This window comes from Plectrocnemia conspersa, unplaced genomic scaffold (genome assembly GCF_051122295.1).
Source record: "Plectrocnemia conspersa isolate PC_06_02 unplaced genomic scaffold, ASM5112229v1 ptg000013l, whole genome shotgun sequence".
Classification (NCBI taxonomy): domain Eukaryota; kingdom Metazoa; phylum Arthropoda; class Insecta; order Trichoptera; family Polycentropodidae; genus Plectrocnemia; species Plectrocnemia conspersa.
Genome location: NW_028277177.1, coordinates 1,283,260 through 1,295,421, shown reverse-complemented (window position 1 = coordinate 1,295,421; position 12,162 = coordinate 1,283,260). Strand labels below are relative to the sequence as shown.

General features: G+C 34.0%; 2 protein-coding genes across 4 annotated transcripts; one reads left to right on the top strand and one right to left on the bottom strand.

Moving 5' to 3' along the window:
* Positions 1 to 365: 365 nt before the first annotated feature.
* LOC148226899 (uncharacterized) lies at positions 366 to 8,189 on the bottom strand. Of its 2 annotated transcripts, XM_088202109.1 has the most exons (4): positions 8,045 to 8,189; positions 6,942 to 6,992; positions 4,578 to 5,653; positions 366 to 1,972 (listed from the first exon to the last, which is right to left on the bottom strand). In XM_088202109.1, the coding sequence occupies exons 3-4, from the start codon at positions 5,421 to 5,423 to the stop codon at positions 1,151 to 1,153; spliced, it is 1,668 nt and encodes a 555-aa protein (XP_088058235.1). In that variant the 5' UTR covers positions 5,424 to 5,653; positions 6,942 to 6,992; positions 8,045 to 8,189; the 3' UTR covers positions 366 to 1,150. The 2 variants fall into 2 exon arrangements, with proteins under 2 accessions (XP_088058235.1, XP_088058233.1); XM_088202107.1 differs by lacking the exon at positions 6,942 to 6,992.
* Positions 8,190 to 9,081: 892 nt separating this feature from the next.
* On the top strand, positions 9,082 to 10,343 carry LOC148226898 (zinc finger protein 711-like). 2 transcript variants are annotated; one of them, XM_088202147.1, is made up of 3 exons: positions 9,082 to 9,181; positions 9,248 to 9,906; positions 9,972 to 10,343. In XM_088202147.1, exons 2-3 carry the CDS (start codon positions 9,289 to 9,291, stop codon positions 10,164 to 10,166), a joined length of 813 nt encoding a protein of 270 aa, XP_088058273.1. In that variant the 5' UTR covers positions 9,082 to 9,181; positions 9,248 to 9,288; the 3' UTR covers positions 10,167 to 10,343. The 2 variants fall into 2 exon arrangements, with proteins under 2 accessions (XP_088058273.1, XP_088058272.1); XM_088202146.1 differs by having other exon boundaries at positions 9,082 to 9,187.
* Positions 10,344 to 12,162: the final 1,819 nt, after the last annotated feature.

Here is a 12,162-nt window from a genome sequence, read left to right as displayed (position 1 = left end):
TATCTACACTATTTTTTATCAAGTCAGTGCACAAAAACACATACATTCAGAACATGATTGCTAAAAACCGAACTTAATTAGAAGGAATAAAATTATAAAAAAATAGTAATAATTAAAAAAATACTATTATTATAAATTAAATATGTATAGAACTATAAAAATAATAATCTTGATAATAGTAGACAAATATCGCCCTGTATACTTCTACATATCGGTACCGCCCCTCATGGCGACTAACCAATCGCAGTGCAGAAATTCAAAATTTTTTATTGTGCACAGACTGTAGCTCATCTCTTTCTCTATCTTCCTCCTATGCGTCTTATATTAGGGTATATATAATATATCAGGTACTTAAAAAAGGTAAATGTTTTCAAACGTTTATTAGTTGAGATCTCATTCACATCCCAAATCATGCTAACATAACTTAAAAGCAATAGCAATGATCCGCTATTTAATTTAAACACAATTCGCTTATATAAATAAAAGTACTAATTATAGAATTTTAACTCTAAAATAAGAAAATTTATAATACAATCCCCTCGTTGTATCCACCATTTAGCAAAATATTAATCGCAACATATATAAGAAATTAAATTAATTATATTGTCGCCTGACTGTGAGATAATATTATATCTAGATTAATTATAAAAAAATCTTTAAACCTGAATGCAGCATCTACATATTAAAATAATAATAATAATGACTTGGTTTACAATCCAAATCATAAATATTTCATATAATTAATCAAACTAGTGCATTTTAAACATACATATATTTGTGAATCATAAAATACGATAATATTTTAGTGGTGGATTTTTAGCATTATTTTATGTATGATATATTAGTTTCTATAAAGTAGATATTCACAGTGAGGCGGTACTTATAATATAATAAAAAAATCAAATATATACATAGATTATTGACAGATATTAGTATAAATACCATAATATGACTTCAAAGTGATGACATGCACTTATCAGATTTATTAGATTAAAAATTTAATAAAAGGTTCAATAATTCGCTAAATCATGGTCACGCCCCGGGAGCAAACTATTTAAAAAAAATTCATACACTATAATTAATTAATATAAAGAATGTGATATAATCAAAAAAATATGTATTATAAAATCATAAATTTAAAAAAAACAAACTATTCGTCTTCTTCGCTACCGTCGTCGAATCCGAAACAGTTTTTCATATCGACATCAACGTCGATCGCCTTATTGCCCGCATCTACGTTTCTCTTCCCAGAATCGTCTTCAACTCCATCAATCTCGAACACTATATACTGCCCTTCATCTTCGCCGTCTTCGACCTCTTTAAAGCTACCCGGCATCATATCGTCGTCTTCCTCTTTAACGTTAATTCTCCGCTTCCGGCCGGCTCTCAACGCTTCCTTCTCTTCATGCACTTGAGAATCCGGATCGTGGACAGCTAGATGCTTGATCAAATTACCGACATGGATGAACTTCTTATGGCACACGTCGCACTCGTGAGACGCTACGTTTGGCTCCGGCGGGACATACTCTGGGTTGTGATAAATGTTCTTGTGACGCTTCAGCAGCTGTCTCTGCCGAGAGCGGTAGTCGCACTCGTCGCATTCGTACGGCTTTTCGTTTGTGTGTATAAACATGTGGGATTCCAGATGTAGTTTGGAAATGGAGGCGTACGTGCAGAACTCGCATTTGTGAGATTTTTCACCGGTGTGAGACTTGGTGTGAACGTTGTAGGAGTATTTGTCAGGTAAGTGTTTACCGCAACGCTTGCACTCGTACAGTTTATTCGCAGTGTGCAGCTTGCGGATGTGGGCTCGAAGGTCAGCCTTGCGGCTACATGTCACCGGACAGAGGGCACAATGGAACATTGGCCTGTTCTCGGGGAAGTGAGTCAAACGGTGAGCTTTGAGAGAATTTGATTGGGTGAAGGCCACATAGCAGATGTCACATTTGTAGGGACGTTCACCCGTATGAACCTGAAAGTAAAAGAACAGTTGTAATATGAACAGGGATGTCATCAAAATTGCTTGTCATTTATTGAAATCGAAATAATAAAAAACGACTAATGACTGACAAACTTTTCCCACTCCCCTTCTGAAAAAAGCTGAAATGACGTCCCTGATTCTAAACCAGAATCAGGGACGATCGGGGTATTCCTCAAAGAAAATCTAAGGAAAACAGTCTCGAATCTACCCCGAAAATATTTTTTAAAATATCATTTCAATAAAATCATATCAGAATACATTTTCACCGATAGATATATATTTTTAGCAGTAAAAATATAATTTATCTGGCAGGTGCTAGTAAAATTATACGATTTCAACTTCTCTATATTTAGTAATATATACATTGACATACTTTTCATTATTTATTTATATGCAATGTATAAATGTTACAGTGAATGTTTATTTTTCAGTGAAGTCCAAATATATTTTCACAAGTAGATATATATTTCTACTAGCGAAAATATGATTTAACTGATAGGTGTTAGTAAAATTATACGCTGCTCTAAAATGAGTTGCGAAACTTACGTTTTCTGTTCAAACCCAAACCTAACCTACACAAATTAACCAAACCCAACTTGACCAAATGAAAATTTTAAAACTAATTTGTTTTAGAACTTTCATTAGGGCAAATCTAAAATACAGGAGGGAAAACCCGGAAGAAGAAGTACAGACAGATGTCGCATCTCGCATATTACTCTATAGTTGGTCTACACTTCGGCATTACAGTAAATTTAAAAAGTATAATAGCTATCATTACCAATCTACGGACTTCTAATATGAGAGTATTGGTCAAAATTTATTCAAATTTAATTTCAGACAATATGAGGGCGCAAAAACAGTCATCACTTCACAGGAGTCAAAAATTCACGTCAAAAGCAATAAAACCGTTTCGGCACTGTCCCAGTGGGACGGCCACGGCACGATTTTATTGCTTTTGACGTGGATTTTTGACTTCTGAGAAGGGATAATTGCTTTTTGAGCTCTCCTATTGGTCAAAATTCGGTTTAGATATGCTTCATTAGATTCTCATTAATTATAAGTCATAATATTACTACAAAAAATCTAAATAACCAAGTGTTTTCACTGCGATGGGGCGTCATTTGGGGGAGGGGACAGATAGGAGAATTTGCCTTCCCCCTCTCTTAACTTTTACCAGAAAAATGGACGTAATCTAATGAAATACCATAAATCTTATTGAAATTTAAACATTAAAAAAACGACAACTGACTGGCTAATATTTGCCCCCACCCCCCCACCTGGAAAAAGCTGAAATGATGTCCCTACCTATGAGATAGGATAAGTAAAAGGCTTGAATATATGTACCAACGCTTTTGGTGCGAGCGAAATACCTTATAAGATATTTCTAAAATAAATAATTTAATGCCTATTTATATTTATAAATATTATAATACTTTTTTTAATTCACATGATCATCCTATATTTTTATTCTGTCTGTATGTTATTTTTATCCTAACCATTTGATATTTATTCTAGCCTCGAATAATATAATTATGATAATTTATTATTTGCATTCTAATCGTCCTATATTTTTATTCTGACCGTATGCTATTTTTATTCTAACCATTTTATATTTATTTTGACACTGAATAATAAAATTATAACCATTCATTATTTTAATTCTGATCTTCCTATATTTTTATTCTGACCGTATGCTATTTTTATTCTAACCAATTGATATTTTTTCTGATTTTGAATAATATAATTATGACCAGGCTTTTAATAAAAATCTGACCGAGATTTGATTTTTATTTTGACCCAAGGTTGATTTAATTTATTGCCTAAGTAAAATTGTACACAATGATTTGAGCTGCATCGTCAGGATTTTTTTTCTAGTCACGTTTAATAGATTATTATATCATAATAATTTTGGCACACCTTTTCTTTAACCAAATACTCAAAAATCATTTTATTTGTATTCTTATGACTAATTACAATGAGCTATGGTGAGTAATATATATGTTTAATGAGTAATATATGGTGAGTAATATATATTCAGGGTTTTATCTTTAGAAGTGAATTTTAGGTTGTTAAAATCTTTTAGTTGTAGTAGCAAGGTACAGTAGACCCCCAATAACATGGTAAATTGGAGACGTGCTATTTGGATGCCTGTTATTTAATGTGTGAGCGAGCCCAAGGGAGAATATCTCACTACGCGTGCGTATAGCAAAAAATGTATGAGTATTTTCTAGTTCCCCAACTACACTCTCCCAAATAGCACGTACCCAATTTACCGCGTTATTGGGGGTCTACTGTAAGATCTTGTTATGATTTTTTACATATCTAAAAGCCTTTCACTAATGGACTTACGACTTATTTCTAAATATTTGATATTTTGAACTATTTGAATATCATATAGTTGTATGAACTTTTCCATCTCAACTCACGTCATTTCAGCTTATAATCAATGATGTTTATTTGGTCAACGCAAATATTGGTACTCAATAAATTTGACTGATTATAAAAGTAGTATTAAGCCTTAGAGAAAAACCAACGATACATTTGTAATCATATTGAAATTGAAATGGATTCTTTTTAGTAAATGCAATATACAAACCCTCAAATGCCTCTTCAGTTTGAACGTATCGGGCGATGCGTAAGTGCAATGCGGACATTGATATGGACGTTCTCCCGTGTGCGACCTCTGATGTCTTCTAAGCTTAGAAAGCTCCACTGCGGCGTAGTCGCATTCGTTGCATTTGTGCGGACGCAAGTTTGTGTGGCGGTACCTCACGTGTCTTATGATCTCGCCGCTGGTGGTGAACTTGGCGTCGCACACCCTGCATCTGAACGGTTTGGTACCGGTGTGCGTGTTCTCGTGATTGGTCAGTCCCACGCAAGATCGGAACTCTTTGGCGCAAACTGAGCATTTGTAAGGCTTTTTTAATGTGTGCGACTTCATATGTTTGTGGACAGCCGTTCTTTTGACGTTGCTGTAATCGCAATGCGGGCAATAGTGCAATTCCTTCGATGGCGCAATCTTCTTCGCGACAACGCTGACCGGCTCTTTTTGAGGTTCGGGTGCGTTTTCATCATTATCTTCGTTGAAATCGTACACGGTTATATCGTTCTCTTCCTTATCTTTATTTTCCTCCTCGCCTTCTTCGACAATGTAAACATAACTGACTTCTTCGGATTCCTCTTGCTCTTTATTCTCGACTACCGTCGGTAGTTGTTCTTGTTCTTCCTCTTCTTCTTCTACAGCTAGGCTATTTTCAGGGACGTGCGGTTGAAAGTAAATCTGACCATCCTCGTCGATGAAATACGTGCCGAGATCGTTGTCGTCTTCCTTCGGCGCCTCGCTCTCATCCGCCTCTTCGTTTTGTTCCAACTCCTCGCTAAAACCGTCTAGATACCTCTTCACAGTCTCGCCCTGCTGCTCTACCTTAACGGAATCATCCATTTTGATCGTTTATGTTATCTACTACTTATTTGAAATCGTTATTTAGCAGTGTTTATTTCTTTCAACAACGTAATCCACTGATCGTTCACATGCTTGAGATTCTCATAGTTGGTTGTAACAGTGTTAACATCATTTTTGATAGAGCGTAAGTATTCCAAAAATTTGATTAGTACTTGACGGGTTCTTTGCAAAGTTGCTAATTCAGCTTCATATAACGATGATTCCATTTCCTAAAAATAATAAAAGAATACTAATTAATTTTCAATTAAGACAAAATGTTTCAGTCAGTGCACATCTGTGATTGGTCAATTGCCATGAGGGGGGAGGGGGGTACCAAGATGTATAGTCTGTCCAAGATGTTAACGACCATCGTCGTTGTATTGTAAATAAGGGTGCGTGTACGCATTCATGCACACATCTACAGTTTTCCACGAATTTTTTTACACCGATATGAGAACGTTACCAATACTAAATCAGGGATGTTTTTAAAGTAGGGTGACCATGCGTTGGAAATTGCATTAAAAACTATAATGTTTCGCGCTCAAACACGTTCGCGATGTTATTGTTCTTTGTTTACATATATTATTAAATATTTACATTCTGTTCCGTACAACCCATAAATTATGTTTTAGATGTCTCTGCGCTTATACCCGCACCCGATGGTTAACCGTATTTTTTGTAAAAATTTGTCCCTTAAGTGATTTTATGACGGGTCATAAAATCGGGCCATTTTCGCTCGCCTTTATTATTTTGCGCCAAAGTTGCCGCCATCGGTATACGTCTTAAATAATATTTTGGTGAGTGCTGTCATGTTTTTGAGTTAAATATGTATACAAATAAGCAAAATAAGTAAGCAAGTGTTATTTTACATTTTCCTCAACAAATAAAATTAAAATAGTAAAAATTAATTGCACTTGTAATTTCACATGGTCACCCTATTAAATTCTCTCACCAGTACTATGACGATGGTCGTTCATATCTTGGACGGGCTGTACAGTGGTATGACAAAATAATTGGACCACTCCAACATTTCAAAGGAGACTGTATTCAGTGTGCAGCAATTTGCAGTTCCGTCAAAATATTTGGATAAAATAATTACGTTTTGATTTTATTGATTTAAAAATATTTTAATATTAAAAAGTTGTATTGTGCTACATATTCTATCGTTTAAGGCATTGAGTAAGAAATATAAAAATATTAGGATAATTTTATAATTAATTTATATAAAAATTTAATTCTAATGATATGATGATATTTCGGTAAATATATACCATATTATTAGGAAAATTACCAATATTTATATTTCTTCATTTCAAGCCCATTAAATTCAATCAAATGAAATTTAAATATGCTTTTTCTTACAATTTTTTTATGGGATGTAATTAATAATAAAAAAAATGTTTTCTGGAAAACGTCAAAATAATATGTATAATTAAATATAAATTAAATATATTGTTAATAATTTTAAACACAATTTTAAAAAATATTTCGAATAAACTGAATTTTACTAAAATGTACCTTAATGACCGAACTCATAGAAGTCCTCAACATTTATATAAATCATCATTTCTGAAATAATAAGACATTTTTTTATTTAAAAAAAAAATAATAAAATAGTAAATTTAAATAGAAAAATTTGGATAGCTGTTTTGATAGAAGGAGTGAGCACTGACCCAAGGTCACTGCGTGGCACTTTGTGAGCAGCTTAGAAGGAACGTTGCTCACAAATCAAAATAGATATATACAATTGATATTATCATCATCACTCTTTTTTATATGTTGAACAATTTTATAAAAATTTTAATTATTGATATAATTTATATTAGCATTAATATGGTGATCACTTATTTAAATTAGTATTCTTTATTTATGAAAAAGTTTATATATGTATAGTGAAAATACTATCTTAGGAAACATTACATCATTGTGAAAGTGTACAGTTAATATGTTATTATTGGAGCTATACATTAAATAAAAATATATAATAACTACCACTGTTCTCAAATATGGATTTGTTTAAAATGACTTTAGAATGAGAAACAATTGCATTATGATTCAGACACGTGGAAAAATTAGATAAGAGATATAATTTTACCAAAAAAATAGATGATATATGCACATAGAAAAATATCATTAGCTATTTCTAATGAAATATGGTAATTTCAATTGAAAATATCGTTTTAATGCTTTGACCTACTATTGAATAGATGACATTAGAGAATGATTCAGCTATTACAAAAATATTTTTTATAACATTTCAATGAACTATAAAACGAAATTAAGAGCAATTAACATTGGATCTTAATTTATTTTAACAAATGTCGAATGAATAATAAAATTATATCCATGACCGATTGTTTGCAAGTATTGATTAAAACTGAACACAGCTGTCATTAGCATCTTGCTGTTATTTGTTCTTCATATAATTGATCAAAAGCAAATAAATATATTTCATATCGTATATGGAGTAATTAATTTTAAAAATATTGTTAACGCTCTTGGTTATAAAATTGCATCTATTTGCCTTTTACGAATAGAACGGTACTAATGGAAATGGGGGAACGATTAATGCCAAATGTGGGCCATTCGCAAGAAAATGACAAGTTGAAAATGTTCGATACCTCTCGCAGCGGTTGTTGTATGTGAAATTTTCTGTGTAAGCATAACACGTGATCAAGCGAACGATTGTGGTGCTGAAGTGGAAAAATTGGATAGATCACGGCAACCTAGCAGCCGCGCTGTCAGCGGCGTCGCAGTGTTGCCAGTGCGTAAAATACTTCTAAACCGCCAAACTTAAACTTAACCCACTTTTCAAAGTATTGGGTAATCACCGAGATAGCATTTTAGTGATAAGAGTGGTGAACAATCATTATTTTTAAATGACAATTTAAATGCGCACTTCATAAAATACTCTGTTCCATAAAACTAACGGTTTGTGCATTACTATAATAATAAATTAATATAAAATAAATGCATAGATTGAGCAATATTTTATTTTTAGTGTGCATTAAAATATTTAAACGGCGCGTTAGCGTTTCGTTAATGTAGCGATCAATCGAAGCTAAGCAGCATTGGGCGTGGTCATACTTGGATAGGTGACTGCTTATAAAATTTCTGGAATAACTTTGTATGCTTTGAAATAATGTTTAATTTGAGTTTATTAAAATAAAAAATTGTATATTTTTAATGGACAGTAAATAAAATAAAATTACTGTATAAACGGTAAGGCACCAGTGATCTGGAATGCCGGTGTCCCTTCAGTCAACTTCCAGTTGGCATGCCAGCAACTGGCAGCGTGTAAATCAGCCCTTAGGCACCTTACCCTAGCTCTCTTGTTCTGTCATACGCACTTGTGCATCTCGCTCGCACACGTATAAGCGAATCCGTGCGAAAGGATATACTCAATCATCTTTCTCTTGCAAAATTCTCTGACAAAGCAGTATACCATGGGCGCGTGAAAGTATATAAATTTCTAAACTTCTAAAATATTATTATTACATAAAAAAATCAATATAAGTGTAAATAATAATTGATTATATTTATTATCGCAAATATTTTATCACAAAAGTCGTTTTAATGTTATTTGCGTAATAGGTTATTTTATCAACCGCTATGGCCGATAAATATTGTGTTATGTTCAGAATTGACGCCACCGCTCGAGTTGTTTGGATTTTTCACCAGGAAGCTTCTCTGTCAAATGTGAAAAGTGAAAAGTTAGTTGTCATAGGATGAATAAGAGATTGCTATACGCGCTGACGGTAAAGGTTCGACACGCCTATTCATACTAAAATTGGGTCAGATTTTGATTTTCTACTATTTTTTAGGATTACTAAGCCATTAGAAGAACCTGGGTATAACAGCAAAAATGTCCAGCGACGAGTTTATGAACGAAGTGGGAGACGAAAACTTGACTTATATGCATTCCGTCGAAGTGGACGTCGAAGACATAGACGCTCCTAAGAAAAAAAAATATCGCACCAACTCTCAGTCAGAAGACTATCAAGTGGAGTCCGACAGCGATTCGGATTTTGAAGTTATCAAGGTGGTGAAAAAGCCTAAAGTACAAAAGAAACCGATAAACCGTACGTATCACTGTCAGTACTGTTACTTCACTAGTCCCAGAAAGTTCATAGTGGACAAACACGTCCGCCAGGAACACGTCGTCGAAAAGCCCGAAGTATGCACGCGATGCTATAAAGAGTATCATCTGGTATGTTTGACCAATTATGAATATTCGAAAGATGACTTTGTGTGCAAACATTGCAAAGACGGCAATCAGATAAGCCCCGACGGCGCCGACAGGACCAATCAAAAAGGGAGGAAGAAAATTAAGGGCTTCTATTGCAACGAATGCAGCTATATAGCCATCGACTTGACCAGGCTGAGGCATCATATCAGAAGACACACCGGAGAGAGACCGTTCAAATGCACGTACTGCACGTACTCGACGACTCACCACCAGATACTAGAGAAGCACTTGATGGTTCACATTTTTTCATATATGTACCCATTTTTACACACGCTTATCATTAATTTTGCGTTTTTTAGTTGCACACCGGCGGTGAAAAACCACACAAATGCGACATTTGCAACAAAGGTTTTATACAGTCGTCCAATCTGAGCAAACATATAGCGAAAGAACACTACGAAAAAGAAATTAAGGAAGAAAAAAAGGAAGCCGAACCGCTGCCCGACTATTACAAGTGTGAAATTTGTCCTAACAAATGTGTCGCTTTAGCATAAAGTGCAATTAGTTCAATTTAAATTATTACTCTTTTTTGTTATATCAAATTTTTCTCAAACTAACATATTATTTAGTTTACTTCAAATTAAATCAAGTATTTCAGTAGACATAAGAAATTTATTCTTATTGTCTGCTGATTAATATGTAATAATATCCAATAAAGGTTTATACTGTTATTTTTTCCTATTTGTATTTATCTATTCAAATTGTTTCTAAACCATTTTTCCCAGCTTGAGACTATTTACTGAATAGCATATGATTAATTTAAATAAGAAAAAAGATCTACCTAAAAAATTGAAACGTAATTTTGATGAAACCGGTACATTTGACAATTTTTTTTTCGTTTTCAACTTCACTCTTTTGATTTTCTTCGGCACAAAGTAATCAAATGATCTCATTTTTAGTTAGAAACTTTAAATACCAATAGTTCAATATAATTTTTTGGAAACGAGAAAGAAAAATAGCCTACTTTAGATCATTTTAAAAAAAATAGTATACTGAAAAAGCCAACAATTAAGAAGAATTTGAAACATTGCAGAAAAACATCCCAAAAACACGACACCATAATTTTCAAATTCAATTAAAACCGTGCCCAAAAATAATAAGAATCAGATTTACTGCAAAATCTTGCTAAATGCTTTAAGAGTTATTCTCGTCAGCATTATATGAACGATATCATATCTGTGAAGACATTTATTTAACGATTTAAAAGAACATGAACAAAGCCGAATGGTCGTTCCCGAATACAAAAGAATGCGTAACATATACAATTACATTATTGCCAATCTTACAGACTTTCTTAGCTCAAACACAGTCGTACTGAATTAAATTCAATTAGGATTATACTTTTTTTTAAGGTTTAGTAACCCTAAGAGGTGTGACTTCGCAGCCAGTAAGACGTAGGTGGAAACTAGTAATAATTTACTAGTTTATATTACATATATTACGAGTTACTATGATGGGCGAGTATCGTTTTCTCTGAGCAGTGGTGGAGAGTGTTCCGTGGAAGATCCTCGAGGGCCTTGTAGACGTGGCAGTGACGGTGTTTTGGAGGTCAATTCCTCCTGCCGCGATGATCGTGTTTGGGAGTCTCAGACCATATCTTCGCGTCTGCCAGGTGGGTCAAATCTGCCAAGTCTCCATTGGAGACTAGCCTTGAGTATTAAGGGTTGCAAAACTCGCTGACGAATCACAATCATGCAGCGATCATCCAGTCAATCGTTGCACTCGCTTCTTAGAACAACGAAATATGTATACGCCTTGAGAAAGTAACATTTGCTTGATGGACATCTCCGAGGTCGAATTGTGCAACGGAAATATTGTAGTCTTACGGTGTTTTTTGTCTTCTGGTGATATATTGTTTCCCATGACCGTTTCGTAACAAATAAATAATTATTTAATGCACCGCAGAATCCTTGCTTGTTATTTATGTGAAACCCTTTATTCTGGTCGTAACAAGGGCCTTTGTGTGGACCCATCCTTTACACTATTGTCTAGTTTATCTTCATTAATGAATGATCATTTTTGGTCACAGTCATTAACGCGAGTTTCACAATAAGATCTCCCGCACTTTCCTCGTATACTTCACACGAAACTTCGCTTCCGATTTGAAATAGATGAGAGTTCATTTGTACTCGCACCTAGCGGAGCCAGGAACGTCATTTCAGAATTTTCCAGGGAGAGCAAAAGTTGGCCAGTCAGTGGTCATTATTTTGGTATTTATTTAAGCGACATGCATTTTTCTGGGCAAATTTAAGGTGGTCCCTGTTTATAATCCCCGTCAAAAGCAATAAAATCGTGCCGTCGCCGTTGCAGTGGAAACGTTCAGTTATCTAGCGTTCATATTAAAAGTTTTTGTAACAATATTATGACTTACAATAAGTGAGAATCAAACGAAGCATATCTAAACCGAATTTTAAGCAAAAGGAGTTGTCCGACAGGTTGGTTGGTGTTATTCACATAATTTCAACCGATACCATTATCCATATACTAGTC